The sequence below is a fragment of the Chiloscyllium plagiosum genome, unplaced genomic scaffold (genome assembly GCF_037043375.1).
Source record: "Chiloscyllium plagiosum isolate Xiang-an unplaced genomic scaffold, Cpla_swu_hap1 HiC_scaffold_28, whole genome shotgun sequence".
Classification (NCBI taxonomy): Eukaryota; Metazoa; Chordata; class Chondrichthyes; order Orectolobiformes; family Hemiscylliidae; genus Chiloscyllium; species Chiloscyllium plagiosum.
Genome location: NW_028270166.1, coordinates 40473211 through 40490831, shown reverse-complemented (window position 1 = coordinate 40490831; position 17621 = coordinate 40473211). Strand labels below are relative to the sequence as shown.

Below are 17621 nucleotides of genomic sequence, written 5' to 3'. Positions count from 1 at the left end.
CTGTGGTAAGCAAGGTACTGGAAGGGATTCTGAGAGATAGGATTTATGACTATTTGGAAAAACATAGTTTGATTAAAGATAGTCAGCATGGGTTTGTGAGGGGCAGGTCATGCCTCACAAGCCTTATTGAGTTCTTTGAAGATGTGACGAGACAAGTTGACAAAAGTTGAGCAATGGATGTGGTAAGGCATTTGATCAGGTTCCCCATGGTAGGCTCATTCAGAAAGCTAGGAGGTATGGGATACAGGGAAACTTAGCTGTCTGGATACAGAATTGTTTGGCCAAAAGAAGACAGTGAGTGGTAGTGGATGGAAAGAATTGTAACTGGAGGTCAATGACCAGTGGTGTCCTGCAGGGATCTATTCTTAGGCTTCTGCTCTTTGTAGTTTTCATAAATGACTTAGATGAAGAAGTGCATGGGTGGGTTCATAAGTTTGCCGATGACACAAAGTTCAGTGGTGTTGCAGATAGTGTTGAGGGCTGTTGCAGGCTACAACAAGACACTGACAGGATGAAGAGCTGGCCTGAGAAATGGCAGATGGAGTTCAACCTGTATAAATGCAAAGTGATTCATTTTGGAAGGTCAAATTTGAATATTGAATACAGGGTTAAAGACAGGATTCTTAACAGTGTGGAAGAACAGCAGGATCTTGGGGTCCATGTACATTGCTCCCTCAAACTTGCCATCCAAGTTTATAGGGTTGTTAAGAAGGCATATGGTGTTTTGGCTTTCATTAACAGGGGGATTGAGTTCAAGAGCAGCAAGGTTTTGCTGCAACTCTATAAAACCTTGGTTGGACCACACTTGGAATATTGTGTCCCGTTCTGGTCACCTCATTATTGGAAGAATGTAGATACTTTAGAGATGGTGCAGAGGAGATTTACCAGGATGCTTTACCAGGAGATCTTGTCTTCTGAAGAGAGGTTGAGCGAGCTAGAGTTTTTCACACTGGAGAGAAGAAGGAAGCGCATTGACTTAATAGAGGTGTACAAGGTAATGAGTGGCATAGATAGAGTAGATAGTCAGAGACATTTCCCCCAGAGTAGGACTGGCTGTCACGAGGGGTTATAATTTGAAGGTAATCGGAGGAAGGTGCAGGGAAGATGTCAGAGGTAGGTTCTTTACACAGAGAGTGGTGGGTGCGTGGGATGCGTTGCCATGGTGGTGGTAAATCCAGAGACATTAGGGACATTTAAGTGACTGCTGGACAAGCACATGGGCGGTAGTAAATTGAGGGGTGTGTAGGTTAGGTTGATCTTAGATTACAATAAATGCTTGGCACAAGATCGTGGGCCTGTACTGTGTCGTACCGTTCTATGTTCTATGTTGAACTGTCTCAAAACCACAACTCTTCTCTGTTCAGAGCTTGTCCATCTCAGTTGTGTGCATCTTTAACTGTTCACTGCTCGTCTATCAAACCTGAACTCCAAGCCACTTTCCAAACCATTGTCCCCACCTTCAGATGCTGCTAATGTCTCATTCCACTGGAACGTGTACTTTAGGCCCCAGCCTGTGTCCTACAGGCAGCCACCTTTAAACTCCTAAATATGGTCCCATCGACAGATCTTGCTAGAAGTTTCAGCCATTCAGGCACCCCTCTCTGAACCATTGTTGCTTTTTGCCTTGCAAAATCCTTCTCCAAACCCATCTGATCCACTGGACCTTTCCAGCATTATATGAAACTCTGGCAGCGTTCAGAGTGAGGAAACAGGAGGAGTGAAACACCAAGTGAATGCACTGAGATGCAACTAAACAGATGAAACCATTATATTGCTCATTTTTCAAGGAAATATCTTGACCAATTATAGTCAACCTGCCTGCTTTAAAACACAAATAAAGCTTGGCAGTTAACTGTCAGTCATCATTTAGCTGGTGCATTATCCAAGTTAATACCTCGAAAAATCAAAGTGCATGTGCCACCCAATCAGCACTGTACTTCATATTGCAAATATGCTGTTTTCCTTCCACAAAGGTATTTGTTAAGCTGTTCTGATGAAGGCAAGGTGAAAAGCTTTGATAAAATATGTCTTTTTCAACAATACTCAAATTCTGCATTATCAAGTATGTATTTACAATGTGTTACTTCAATGCAAAGTTAAAGAACCATCTTTCTGTTTTAACAACATCCAGGAACAACTTACTGTGCTCCATAATCCACAAACCCTGAAAAGGTGGGGTTGATACATTAATAGGTGTGCATAGTGCCCAGTGGAGTATGCACCAGGGATCACTGATATCACTAAGTTGAGGCAGTCAGCAGACAGCATTTGTGGACCTTTTTCCTACTGTAATCTTAATCTTCAAAGGAAAGAAACAAGGAGCACAGGAATGCCGTTCAACTCCTTGATCCTGTTCCAATGGTTGACTCAGCTTGAATTGGAAAAGATACATAAGTACAAGATAAGTACCAAAAAATGATTGTGATATTGATATTCAGTCACATTTTTCTTTTTCAATGCATCCTATTAATCACTTGCAGTGACATCACCACAAGTTCTATTAAATAGGAGAGCTTTACCTTCAATCGTGGAGTCAGCCTGTACCAAGGACAACAAGGCCATTACAAAGACAATGGGAGGCATCATCAAATAGTTGGGTAACAACATCCTTGGCGATGACCTTTAACACTGGCCTGGAAGTCGAGGCCTATACCAGCGTAATAGTTGTCTTCAGATAGGATTTACTCTGAGTCTAGAAAGACAAGACAAAAAAAATCAAAATTTAAAGTGTGTATATTTTAGGCTAAAATGTCCAACAAAAGCATTGATTTGGTTCAACTTTTTAAAAAAATTAAATACATGAATTAATTGCACAGTAGTCCAGCCACTGACTGTTCACTTCAGTTCAAATGCACCTACTCCCCTTTGCATGAAGGCTCACAGAACAAAAATCTCAATAATTTGACACTAAATTTCCATTTTTCCTCACACAAGCCATAAAACACTTGAGGAGAATGTGTAGGCATAACATTGGTACACCAAGACTAGGAGTTTAGAGACATGTGACTTGTGCAGGCTCATGGGAGGTCACTATTCCTCTCTAAGATGAAAATATTGATTTTAAATTGTTAAGATTACCACCTTCAGGCAACTGGCTGTGAAAACTTTGCACATTCTCCCCATGTCTCTGTGGGTTTCCTCTGGGTGCTCCGGTTTCCTCCTGCAGTCCAAAGATGTACAGGGTAAGCGGATTGGCCATGGGAAATACAGGATTACAAAGAGAGGGGAGGAGAATGGACCAGGTTTCGAAGGTCAGCATGGACTCGATGGGCCAAATGGCCTGCTTCAACACTGAAGGGGCTTTACGATTCTATCCTCTGTGCCCATGGAATCAGCAGGGGCTTGGGCCCAACGTAGAATTGACCAATTCCTTCCTAAGAAAAGTTACACTTTTCTTTGAAATGAAACACTTGCACGTTGTTGAAAGATCTAGAGCTTGCTTCCTTGGCTCAGTTAGTAGATGGATTATCCAGTGCAGCACTGAGTCAAGCAAACGTCTTAGGTTGGCTACCAAATAGTCAGTGAAGCCCAGGAATTGCAAACTGGGAGAGGTCGGTAAAAGTGGATTGAGCACCCTTGTGCTTGGACAATGGCAATGGGCACGTTCCCTTTCTGGTGATCTCCAATGGAAACAATTTGTGTACAGATGTTTCTTTAGGGCTCAAATGTCATTCCCTGATTATGGTCACCGACTGGTCCTCTATGTTAAGTTCGGCTACTTATACCAAGAGATGGCTCTGCATGTTCCGATACCTGAGGAAGAGGAGCTATGATGGTCCTCCTGTTAAAACTAGCTTTATTTCATCTAAGAGGCAACAGCATGATCATTAGACATTGCACCGGTGAGGTTAATGCTGCCACTGCTATGAGAAGGACCTTATCGTATAGAAAGCTCAGGCTTTTTCATCCTTTCCTGCAATTCAATTGAGATTTAATTTCAAATATTTTTCTACGCCTGGAAGAGAGACAGTCGGCTGGCGTGCAGAACACACTCATCATGTTGAACAAAAGCCAGCAAAGAATGATGACTGCCTGAATACGTTGGCCAGAAATACATAAATAAAAAACAAGGCAAAGTGCAGCATGCCAGCTCTCTACACCAATCACCTTCGAGGTTACTCACGAGGTCAAGGTGAAGATTCACATCCATTCAGTGAGTGGACTGACAGCCTCAGGATAGATAAATATCCTGGCCGAGTCAGCAGTTTCAGATTTAAGTCCAGAATATTTCATTGTCATCAACCCTCACAGCACTATAACAGCTAAGATCTGATAATAACCGTGTGCTCTCCCCTTCACAGGGCTGGATGGGCTCCTTCCAGACACACTGATCATCGTTCAGGGCAGCTAACAGACCTGGGCAAACGATGCTGGCTCAGGTTACATTAATTAGAAACACAGTCTGAAGAACTAAAAACCAAACCTATACCTTCAGGAGAGTAAGTCCTGGATCCAACAGTCACCAGGCCATTTCCTGTTTGTTCGGAAACACATGATCCTTGAGCTACCTCTCATCCATTTAGATCATGGTCAGCTCGACTCCATTTACCTGCTTGACCCTCATGATTTGGAGACAGAGAATTACAGTTTCCCACTAAAGTGCCTCTGAATTTCCCAGCTAAATAGCTATTTTAACATTATATCCTGACAGTGGAGGTCTTCTGGTGTACTGGATAGTGTCTCTGCCTCTGAACAAAAATCTGTATGACTTGATGGCTAAAGGAAGGTGTGCTCATCACATGGCTGAATCTCAAATCCTTCCAGAAATGTCAATGGCAAACAGTAAGTGTCAGAGAGATTCCTGGTCAACCATAAAAATCGAAGCCCCTGCCATCACCCTCCATAACTCCAGGCTACAACATGCTTGTAGATGTCCAGGTTGCCACAGAAACCTGGTCTCCTTGGAAGGTATTTGTGTTGACTGGCTAGTGAGTCAGATTAGTGCTGACAGAGGTGTGTCAGGCAGTGGTTTGATTGCGTTCTGATTGGGGTGAATTTGGATCTGTCTCCTTGCTCTCCCTTTGGTGAAGGTTACGTTGCTGAGAGTCGAAACTACCTTCAGGCAGAAGAATGTGCCCCCACTCTCCATTTCCCCATCACAGGGAACCGTTTCTAGGCAGTAAATTGTAAGGCGAGTTTCACAGACAGCTCCACTTAATAAACAGTACACTGAACCAGGCTATAAAGACCATAAAACATAGGAGTGGACATAAGGCCATTCGGCCCATCAAGTCCACTCCACCATTTAATCATGGCTGATGGGCATTTCAACTCCACGTACCCGCACTCTCCCCGTAGCCCTTAATTCCTTGCGAGATCAAGAATTTATTAATCTCTGCCCTGAAGACACCCAACGTCCCAGCCTCCACTGCGCTCCATGGCAATGAATTCCACAGGCCTACCCCCACTCTCTGGCTGAAGAAATGTCTCCTCATTTCTGTTCTAAATTGTACCCCTCTAATTCTAAGGGTCTGCCCAAAGGTCCCAGTCCCCCACCTAATGGAAACAACTTCCCAGCATCCACCCTTTCTAAGCCATGCATTATTTATAAGCTTCTATTAGATCTCCCCTCAACCTTCTAAATGCTAATGAATGCAATCGCAGGATCCTCAGCCATTCATCGTATGTTAGGCCGACCATTCCAGTATCATCCGTGTGAATCTCCACAGGACACACTCCAGTGCCAGTCTGTCCTTCCTGAGGTGTGGGACCCAAAATTGGACACAATATTCTAAATGGGGATACGTCATGCCTTTGCTCCAATCATCCTTGGTCAACAGTATGTTAGCCCTCACATACTTCTAGCTTCCCATTACACGGATCCATATTATTTTCCTCAGCTTCTCCCTGTGGCAGACTGTTCCACATGACCCATGTTCTGGATAAGATGCTTCTTTTGAACTCTCCATTTCATTTGTTGATGACTGCCTTCTCTTTGGAGTGGGAGCAGGGTGTATTGGGTGTGACAGTTTGCTGGACAAACAACACGGGGTTCGGAATAATACCGAAGCACAACTTCAACATTTTCATGGATGTGGGCATTTCGAGTTCGACCAGAATGGGTAATTATTGCTCAACCCTGATTGCCCTGGAGAAAGCGGTTGGCTGCAGTCCATGGGTTGGCGGGCCAGCCCACCGTGACGGTTGGGAAGGGAATTACATGATTTTGATCCAGCAACTGCAAAGGAACAACCAATATATTTCCAAGCCAGGAATGTTGCGTAGCTTGGAGAGAAACCCGCAGGAACCCCAATCCCACCAAGACAGACTTGGGACCTGCCTCCTTGTCCTGTCCCAAGGAATGGGAGACATTGTCAATCCACCACAGATAAAAGAACTACTTAGAAAACAGCTCAGGATGAAATATCAGCAGGCAATAAGACAGCACTTGCCTTCAGGGACGGTACAAACAAACAAAGTAATTTTATATTGATTAGTTTTGCTCTTTCCTACAGATGAAATTGTGCTCCCTGAGTTTATTCTATCATTATCTTACTTGACATTATTTGGTCCCCTTTCAACTTTCTTTTTTTGAGAAAAGTGAGGCCCATTTTGCTTATTCTTTCCTAACAGGTATAACCTTGAAGTTCTGGCATCAGTCTTGAAAATCCTCGTGGTCTAACGTAAGTTTGATATAAATTCGGAATAGCTTCTCAGTTCCACCCTTCGGAAAATAAATCCTCGTGTTTTATGTGGTTTTGTTATGGTCTAATTCACGTTCCCAAATGTTCTGCTATTACTTCCCCAATAAATGATTCCATTACTTTTCCAACAATAGATGTTAGGCTAATCAAACTATAGTTGCCTGCTTTTCTCCTTCCTCCCTTTTTGAATAGGAGGTGCCATTTTAGCAGTTATCCAATCCTCTGGTACTTCTTTAGAATCTAATCCTTATATTCTAAAGAAGTACAAGAGGATTGGATAATTGAGAAGCTGTTCCGAACTTATATTAACTTACGTTAGACCGTGAGGGGAGTACTGTGTATAGTTACACTCACCAATTTATAGAAGGAATGTAGATGTACTAAAAGGTTTGCAAGAGAAAAAGGTTTGCAACAAATGGAAACAAGAATTGCTGGAGAAACTCAGTTGGTCTGGCAGTGTCTGTGAAGAGAAAACAGAGTTAACATTAGAAGGTTTTCAAGACTGATGCCAGAACTGCAAGGTTATACGTGTTAGGAAAGAATAAGCAAAATGAGCCTCACTTTTCTAAATATTCTAACTGTGCCTGCCTCTATCGCTTCCTCTGGCAATTCATTCCACACACTAATCACCCTCTGTGTAAAAAAAGTTGCCCCTCACGCCCTTTTTAAATCTTTCTGACCTGAGCTTAAAAATATGTCCCTTGGTTTTGAGCCCTCCTCCACCTCCCACTCCTGGCATTTGGACATCTGCATGAACAGGAAGGGTTAAGAGGGATATGGGCCAAATGCAGGCAAGTGGCCCTAGTTTGGAAAATTGGTTGGCATGGAGATGTTGGTCTGAAGGGTCTGTTTCTGCGTTGTAATACTCTATAACACTATAAAAAGTTGGAAAATAGAGTATGAAGTGGGAAAATGTAAAGTTGTTCATTTTGGAAGAGAGAACAAAAGAACAGAGCATGCTATAAATGGAGAAAAATTGCAGAAAGCTGCAACACAAAGGCACTTGGGGGTACTTGTGCATGAAACCCAGCAAGCTAGCACACAGGTGCAGCAGGGAATCAGGAACGCCAATGGAATACTGGCCCTTATTTCAAGGAGGTTGGAGAATAAGAGTCGGGAAATCTTAGTGCAACTGTATAGGGTGCTGGCGCGATCAAATCTGCAGCACTGCGAGGTGCTTTGGTCCCCTTATTTAAGGAAAGATATCATTTCATTTTGGAGGCAGTTCAGAGAAGGTTTGCTAGGACGATCTCTAGTTTATGGAGAGATTGTCTTAGCAAATGTTAAACGGGTTGGAACTTTACTCACTGGAGTAGTGAAGAATGAGAGGTGATCTCATTGAAACATACTGATTCTTAAGGGGCTTGATGGGATAAATGCTAAGGAGATGTTTCTCCTCATGGGAGAGTCTAGGAGCAGAGGCATTGTCTCAGAATAAAGGGATGCGTATTTATGATTGAGATAAGAAGGAATTTTTTCTCTCAGAGGGAAGAGAAGAACTTTGTAACTCCTTGCAACTCCTTGCAGCTGTGGGGACCGAGTCCTTGTGCATGTTTAAAGCCGAGATTAAAAAAAACCATCTCGACCAGTTGAGGACCCAAGGGTTATGGGGAAAATGCAGCAAGGAGGATGTGAGGAATGTCGGATCAGCCATGATCTGACTGAATGGCAGAGCAGGCCCGAGGGGCCGAATGGCCTACTCCTGTTCCTGTTATGACATGTAATTCTGGTCTCCCTCCTATCGGAAAGATGTTGTGAAACCTGAAAGAGTTCAGAAAAGATTTATGAGGATTTTGCCATGCTTTGAGCTAAAGGGAGAGGCTGAATAGGCGAGGGCTGAGGGGTGACCTTATAGAGGTTTATAAAATCATGAGGGGCATAGATAGAATAAATAGACAAAGTCTTTTCCCTGGAGTGTGGGAGTCCAGAGCTAGAGAGCATAGCTTTAGCGTGAGTGGTGTAAGGTATAAAAGAGACCTAAGGGGCAGCTTTTTCACACAGAGGGTGGTACGGGTATGGAATGAGCTGCCGGAGGAAGTGGTGGAGGCTGGTACAATTACAGCATTTAAAAGGAATCTGGATGGGTATATGAATAGGAAGGGTTTAGAGGGATATTTACCAGGTGCTGGCAGGTGGGAGTAGATTGGGTTAGGATATCTGGTTGGCATGGATGGGTTGGACAAAAGGGTCTGTTTCCGAGCTGTACATCTCTATGACTCTATTACGCTGATTGCCCTTGAGTTGCTGGCGATGTTCTATCTGTCGTCTTAAGTACAGGTATTGCACTGGCAGTTCTTTGGCATTGCAACATTTCCTAAGACATTATGCAACATGTGTAATAATGTGTCTGCTGTCTAATCCCTAGATTATTATAAAATGACCAGATGCAAATCTGGACAAGATGGCTCGTCATTTATGAGTTTATAATTGCATATGTATCTTGCCTCCCAAACATAAATGTGGTTATATAATTTTTAACTTATCTCCTGATGTCACTTCCATTGATCTGTCACCCTGATTTAAGAGGCATTTGGATGGGTATATGAATAGGAAGGGTTTGGAGGGATATGGGTCGGGTGCTGGCCGGTGGGACTAGATTGGGTTGGGATATCTGGTCTGCATGGACGGGTTGGACCGCAGGATCTGTTTCCATGTTGTACATCTCTATGACTCTATGACTCTAAATAGGGAAGCAAAATAATTATTTAAGATTTCTGTCTTTTTACTGTCGCTGCCAGAGGTTTGATCATGGCCATTTCTCGCAGCCCTAATCTGACCATGATGGCTCAGCAGCATTCTCATCATTGAATCAAGAGGATGTAGTTCTAGCCTCAATCCATGGCCCATGTGTATCCAGACTGACATTCCGGGACAACAGTAAGGGACTGCTGCAGTGTCCTTGCTACTTGGTTGAAATGACTGCACCTGCAGCACAGGAGAACGTGAAAGATACTGTTGGTGCATTTCACAAAAGACCAGAGGATGTCCCGGTTTCCTAGGCAAACTCCTGCCCTTTTAACCACTCCACCAACAAAAACATCTTTCATCCTGTGGTTGCTCGCTGTGTGCAAAATGACTTTTGTTTTACTACCAGTGCTCTTCAAAGCAATTGATTAAATATGAGGCACTTTGTCATTTTCTAAGAGCTGTGATAAGATGCAAAATAAATGCAATCAACCTTTCACTGGGATGAGGCTGCATCCTATCCACAGCTTTTCCTACTTGATTCATTTGCAGCTATAATGTTAGCCACATTAAAGAGGGGAGATTTGAAAGATGGTAGATTGCAGTGAGACCCTTGTCCCCTCTTCCATTCCCTCAAATACAATACATTGACTTGCTCCCTCTGTATGCTAAGGCTGACTTGCCATTACAGTTAAAGAAATTACAACATGCTGTAAGGTACCAGCCATGGCTCAGCTGAGAACACCGCCATCTCAGCACCAGAAAATTGTGCATTGAAATTTCACTCCAGAGACCAGTGGATGTGCAATAACAAGGGGGTGCATTGGGTATCTTCCATTTGCATGTGCCAATGAAACAGGAGTCTCTGTTTTCCCACTCCAGTCCCCATGAAAAATCCCATGGTCTCATGGTGTCTTGTTCAACTGTTAACCCTCGCACAACATACAAAATTGGATTATCTGGTCGTTATAACCTTGTTGCTTTGAGGGAGCTTGTTTTGCCAGCCGCATTGGAACAGCAATTTCATCAGCTGTAATCACTTTGCAATGTCCTGCAAGGCGCTGCCTGAACAGGACTTATCTACTTTAGACATAGGGCTGCAATGCCTTACGGATTAATAAATCATGGTTTGAGGGCAGCAGGAAAGAAATCCTGAAACAGCTCTGGAATGTTATCGTTGCTGCATTTTGAGGTACATTTACTGCATTACTGATCATACAAATCACCAACAAAGCCACACTGTGCAGTCCAGGGTCGTAGCCTGTGGAAAAACATAGGGATTTACAACTACCTGGAATATCTGATTTCCATTTCAAAGCATCCTCTGGCCAAACATTAAGGGGAGTTCACATTGTAGCTACAACAATGGAATAATGAAATCGCCTTCACATTCTGCTTCGATCTACCACCACTTGACTGCCATGCCACCTGTGCCTTCCTTGGATACTATCTGTGCCACTGCATACAGCTGAAGGATGTTAATGCCAAGGAATGGAATTTTTCCCAAGGTCAAGACACTCCTAGGTCAGGAAACACAGTCAGATACGGAATAAATATTCTTGTGCTCAGCTGCAAGAACTCATCAGATTGCCAACCAGAGAACCGCACCTTCTCCCTGGATCAGAAAACCATTTCTAAGCAAGCAGCTTCCATTGCCATCAGCCCCTCCCCTGCAGCTTCACCCATCAACAGAACCCTCTCCACATCGCACGATGGCACCTCAAAATGAGATCGCTAAAAAAACCTTTGGATTTGATTAGGTTTTGTGTTAGACTTCTCAGCCAACAAGAATTTGGATTGAAAGTGAGATAGTCCAATGCCAAATCGCCAGCAGGTGAACTTTATAAACCTGGGCTGGATTTATGTGTCTCTGTGCATCGCTCAGTAACTTCACAGAATAAAACTGCTGTCATGTTTGAAGCCTCTCTTCTTTTCATGTCATGCCTGACTTCAGCCTCCGAGTTCAACAAAGTGTCTAAAATGCTTCCTTTAAATTGTATGGGGAGTGAAACATGTACTTTTTGGGTGGAATTTAACACCCACCCCTGTGACGACCTTGCTCCTAGGCCTCAGTCAAGATTGACTCAATTAAAATTTTAATAGGAAGCATTTTAAAAAGGATATTAGATTCCAATGAGTCTTAGATCCTTGGGCACTGACATCAATAACTTGCAGTCAGTCCCCAAGAAATGTAACTGTTAGGATTCATGAACCTGAGGTGCAATGCTTACTCAGCGCTTTGTAACAGAACACAGGTCACTGCAGTAACAGTGGTGTCGTTACCACAGCCAAAAGCTTTGGAATAAACAGTCCGACATTTGATTAGAAATAGAGACTGCAATCAACACCTCAAAATCAGCTTGAGGGCTCTTAAAGTATCCAAAGAAAGCTGAACAGTAATTATCATAATGGCCCATTTAGGAGTGTAGACACATAACTGCATTAACACTAACCATCTCAGCCTACTAGACCATCCCTCGGAATTGTTAACACTTCCCGGTGTTGACAGGCTGTGCACTGCCTCGATTTTAACTGTAGTTAACCACTTTTCCAGTGATTTACCAAATTAATGTCTTTTCTGAAATGATGATCGCCATGATAGTCCAGTTTGATTTAAAAAAAAAACACAAAACCCTCAGATTGGTAGGTCTCAATTTCAATCCGCAACTGTGCTCACCCTGAGTGAGAGTGGGGTTAAACTACGTCTGACCTTTCTGTCTTCCCCAGGCTATAAGGTGGACACAGGGAGGAGGTTGGGAGTAAGGTGTAGAGAGACAGAGAAAAGTCAGACAGGGCCATGGATTCTCATCAAATGCCAATTCCTTACAAAAGGTGAATGTTGGAGGAACATAGCATTTGGATTACCAATTTTAGGGTTGGTCATATTCCTGGAGGCAGTGAGAGAGCTGGTGGCGTAGTGTGATGTCACTGGACTAATAATCTAGAGTCCTAGGTAAGTGGTCTGTTGACACATTTCCACCTCAACACCTGGTGGAATTTGAATCCTGTGAACACATCTAGAATGTGAAACTAGTCTCAGAAATGCTAGTCAAATCCGACGGTCGCAAAAACCCATCTTGTTCACTAATGTCCTTCAGGGAATGAAATCTGCCATCCTTACCTTGTCTGGCCTATATGTGAATCCAAAACTACAGCTATGTCCTTGATTCTTGAATGCCCTCTGAAATGGCCAGGCAAGTCACTCTATTCAAGGGCAATTAAGGTTGTGCAACAAATGCCAGACCATAAAATGGTCCACATCTCATAAAAGAAACAAATGCTCCATCTCTCCCTTGAATTGCTGAGCACTATATTGCCAACTGAATGATGACTAGGGTCTCATTGGATGCCCTGACTCGGTCAAAATAACCTTTTTCTGTCTCATAGTCAATAAATAGATACTTACCAGGAAACCAAGTGCTTGTTGAGTTGCTGGCTCAAAGTGTCTGGGAGATTAATTTTTAATATTTGGTGACTGCAGGACATTCAAAGAGTTGCTAGCCATGGATGGAATATCAAGATGTAGTGAACTTGGCCCACATTCAGGAGCTTGGGGTGTGGAAATGTAATTCAGTCTGAGTCTACAGGACCAGAGGGGAACCAAATGATCAATACTTAAATCCCTAACACCAATACCACGTAAAACTTTGCTCACACAACACATTCCCAATAACTCTTACATATGGACGAGTTAGAAGCTAGAGTAGAATATTCAGCCTCTCAACCATTCAGTAAGATTATGGTGGATTGGAGTATCACTCTCCACTTTCTTGCCTACCCCTTACGGTGGCACAGTGGTTAGCACTGCTGCCTCACAGTGCCAGAGACCCGGGTTCAATTCCCGACTCAGGCGACTGACTGTGTGGAGTTTGCACATTCTCCCCGTGTCTGCGTGGGTTTCCTCCGGGTGCTCTGGTTTCCTCCCACAGTCCAAAAGATGTGCGGGTCAGGTGAATTGGCCATGCTAAATTGCCCATAGTGTTAGGTTAAAGGGGTAAATGTAGGGGTATGGGTGGGTTGCGCTTCGGCGGGTCAGTGTGGACTTGTTGGGCCGAAGGGCCTGTTTCCACACTGTAAGTAATCTAATCTAATCTAATCTAATCTTACACCTTTTGAGCTTCCGGCCAGTCAGAAAATAAAGATTCACAGTGTAGGGGCTAACGTACATGGATAGAAGACTGGTCAGTTAATAGGAAACAAAGAGTGGGAATAAATGTCTTTTTCAGGCTGGCAGGATGTCAGGAAAGGTGTGCCACAGGGGTCAGTGTTGGAGCCTCAACTTTTACAATGTGTGTAAATGATTTGGATAAACAGACTGTAGATACGGTGGCTAAATTTGCTCATGACACAAAGGTAGGTAGGACAGTGAGTTGTGAACTGGACATAAGGTGCTTATGAAGGGATTTGGATAGTCTTAAGTGAAAAAAAAATCGAAATGGTGAGAGGTTGCAGAGCTCTGAGATGCAGAGAGATCTGGATGGCCAAATCTGTGAATCACAGAAGGTTAGTCTGCAGGTACAACAAGTAATCAGGAAAGCTAAGAGATTGTTATTTTTTATTGCAAGGGGGACTGAATGCAAGAAAAGGGAGTTTACGCTTCAGTTATACAGGGTGTCAGTGAGGCTGTGTCTGGAGTATTGTGTACAGTATTGGTTACCATACTTACAGAAGGATATTAATGTATTGGAAGCAGTTAGGAGAAGGTTTACTGGACAATACTAGGAATGAGGAGAAAGTGAGGACTACAGATGCTGGAGATCAGAGCTTAAAAATGTGTTACTGGAAAAGCGCAGCAGGTCAGGCAGCATCAAAGGAGAAGGAGGATCGACGTTTTGGGCATAAGCCCTTCTTCAGGAATGTTGGAGGAACACAGCAGGAATGAAGAAGGGCTTATGCCCGAAACGTCGATCCTCCTTCTCCTTTGATGCTGCCTGACCTGCTGCGCTTTTCCAGCAACACATTTTTAAGCTAAATACTGGGAATGAGCAGATTTCCTCATGAAGAAAGATTAGACAGGCAAGGCCTGCACCCTCTGGAGTTTAGAAGAGTCAGAGGAATCTTAATCCTGAGGGAATTCGACTGAGTACTGTCAGAAGGATGTCTCCTCTTGTGGGACAATCGAGAACTAGGGTGTCAGTTTAAAAATAAGGGATCGCCCATTTAACACAAGTGTTCCAGCCAGGCCTTGCCAGGTCTGGGGGTGTGTGCAGCCTTAGGCTTCACTTAGAGGTCACCCTGCAGTGGTGACCTGACTGTGTTTTCCGTTTTAATTTGCATTTCCAATAGTATCGGTGAATGGGTACTATACCTCATGGACTCACCATCTGGGTTACTCTCCCTTTACTGCTGCTCCTCTCAAAATGGAAGGCCTCTGATTTGCTCATGACTATCGGGAGTTTGCCTGTTCCCCTTAATTGCACAGGAAGCCTGTCTCCGTGCCAAGTAACAAGAGGCTTTGGAAGTCCCAAGTCAGTGATTGTTCACCTGGCGAACCCATTTCCCCCCTTTTGGAAACCAGCTCAGGAACAGTTCTGACACTGGTTTCCCATCTTCAAAAGAAGAAATTCAGTCACAGAAACAGAACCTTCGGTCCAAACTAGTCAGTGCGAACCATGTTCCCACACTAAAATAGTTCTACTTGCCTGCATTAACTTATCCAAATGTCTTTTAAATGTTGTAACTGTACCTGCATCGACCATGTCTTCATTCCAAAAACAAACCTTTGTAAAAACCTTTTAAAGGTTTTCTCGTCTCACCTCAAAAATATGCCCCCTTGTTTATAATTACCCCACCATAGCGAAGAGACCCTTGCTATTCACCTTATCTACACCCCTCGTGATTTTATAGATCTCTATAATATCACCCCTCAACCTTTTACGCTCCAGTGACAAAAGGTCTCAGTCTGTCCTTATAACTCAACCCTCCATCCCCAGCAACATCCCCGTAAATCGTTTCTGAACCTTCTCCAATTTAATACTATCCTTCCTGTAGTATGGTGACCAAAACTGCATACAATACGCCAGAAGAGGCCTCACCAACATCCTGTATAACCTTAACATGACATCCCAACTCCTCAGCATATGGTCTGAGCATTGATGGCAAGCATCCTAAACATCTTCTTAACCACCCCATCTACCAGTGATGCAAATTTCAAAGAAATTTCAAAGGGATAAGAAAATTAGGGAAGTAAACACGTGGCTAAGGGATTGGTGTGGGAAAGAGGGATTCCATTTCATGGGGCATTGGCATCAGTTTTGGAATCGGGGGGATCTATACCATTGGGACGGTCTCCACCTGAACCGATCAGGTACCAATGTTCTAGCGAAGAGGATAAATAGGGTGGTCAGTAGGACTTTAAACTTCTGAGTTGGGGGCAAGGAAAAGTGAAAGCGACAGGGAGTATGGAGTTAAACGGAAAGATAAGCAGGAGGATAGCATGTATGGAGATGGATTTAACCTTGAGCCAGATTAGAAATGCAACAAAAAGGAAGGATAACTTAGGACATCTTATGACTTCCAATATCTCTAATGATAAGAATGTTAGCATTAAGGCACTTTACCTGAATGCTCGTAGCATTCGTAACAAAGTAGATGAACTAACGGCACAGATCATCGTGAATGATTATGATGTGGTAGGCATCACAGAGACATGGTTGCAGGGGGGTCAGGACTGGCAGTTAAACATCCAAGGATTTACAACTTATCGAAAAGACAGGGAGGTGGGCAGAGGGGGTGGGGTTGCCTTGTTAGTTAAGAACAAAATTAAATCTATGGCACTGAATGACATAGGGTCGGATGATGTGGAGTCTGTGTGGGTGGAATTGAGGAACCACAAAGGCAAAAAAACCATAGTGGGAGATATGTACAGACCTCCTAACAGTGGTCAGGACCAGGGGCGCGACATGTACCGGGAAATAGAGAAGGCATGTCAGAAAGGCAAGGTCACGGTGATCATGGGAGACTTCAATATGCAGGTGGACTGGGTAAATAATGTTGCCAGTGGATCCAAAGAAAGGGAATTCATGGAATGCTTACAGGATGGCTTTTTGGAACAGCTTGTCATGGAGCCCACAAAGGAGCAGGCTATTTTGGACCTAGTGCTATGTAATGAACCAGACTTTATAAAAGATCTTAAAGTAAGGGAACACTTAGGAAGCAGCGATTATAATATGGTAGAGTTCAGTCTGCAGTTTGAAAGAGAGAAGGCAAAATCGGATGTAATGGTGTTACAGTTAAACAAAGGTAATTATGAGGGCGTGAGAATAGACTGGAAGCAGAGCCTAGCAGGGAAGACAGTAGAGCAAAAATGGCAGGAGTTTGTGGGTATAATTGAGGACACTGTACAGAGGTTCATCCCCAAGAAAAGAAAGATTATCCGGGGAGGGATTAGACAGCCATGGCTGACAAAGGAAGTCAGGAAATGTATCAAAGAAAAAGAGAGATCCTATAAAGTGGCCAAGAGCACTGGGAAATCAGAAGATTGGGAAGGCTACAAAAACAAACAGAGGATAACAAAGAGAGAAATAAGGAATGAGAGGATCAAATATGAAGGTAGGCTAGCCAGTAATATTAGAAATGATAGTAAAAGTTTCTTTCAATACATAAGAAACAAACGACAGGCAAAAGTAGACATTGGGCCACTTCAAACTGATGCTGGAAGGCTAGTGATGGGAGATAAGGAAATAGCAGGAGAACTTAATAAGTACTTTGCGTCAGTCTTCACAGTGGAAGACATAAGTAATATCCCAACAATTAAAGGGAGTCAGGGGGCTGAGTTGAGTATGGTTGCCATTACAAAAGAGATAGTGCTAGAAAAGCTAAAAGGTCTTAAAATTGATAAATCTCCTGGCCCCGATGGGCTACATCCTAGAGTTCTGAGGGAGGTGGCTGAGGAAATAGCGGAGGCATTGGTTGAGATCTTTCAAAAGTCACTGGAGTCAGGGAAAGTCCCGGATGATTGGAAGACCGCTGTTGTAACCCCATTGTTCAAGAAAGGATCAAGACAAAAGATGGAAAATTATAGGCCAATTAGCCTAACCTCAGTTGTTGGTAAAATTCTAGAATTCATCGTTAAGGATGAGGTTTCTAAATTCTTGGAAGAGCAGGGTCGGATTAGAACAAGTCAACATGGATTTAGTAAGGGGAGGTCGTGCCTGACAAACCTGTTAGAATTCTTTGAAGAGGTGACAAGTAGGTTAGACCAGGGAAACCCAGTGGATGTGGTCTATCTAGACTTCCAAAAGGCCTTTGATAAGGTTCCACACGGGAGGCTGCTGAGTAAGGTGAGGGCCC

The 17621-nt window shown here is 43.4% G+C and overlaps 1 protein-coding gene across 18 annotated transcripts in view; it reads right to left on the bottom strand.

Annotated features, from left to right (window-relative positions):
• The window catches only part of LOC122565203 (receptor-type tyrosine-protein phosphatase S-like), a 479330-nt gene that overhangs the window by 327942 nt on the left and 133767 nt on the right, over positions 1–17621 (bottom strand). For 17 of the 18 annotated variants that reach the window (XM_087976126.1, XM_087976133.1, XM_087976129.1 and 14 more), the window contains exon 2: positions 2520–2692. In XM_087976126.1, the coding sequence (XP_087832252.1) occupies positions 2520–2607 (88 nt within the window). In that variant the 5' untranslated portion in view covers positions 2608–2692. Of the gene's footprint in view, positions 1–2519; positions 2693–6998; positions 7086–17621 lie in introns of those variants that run through there. The other variant, XM_087976127.1, reaches the window with a different exon arrangement.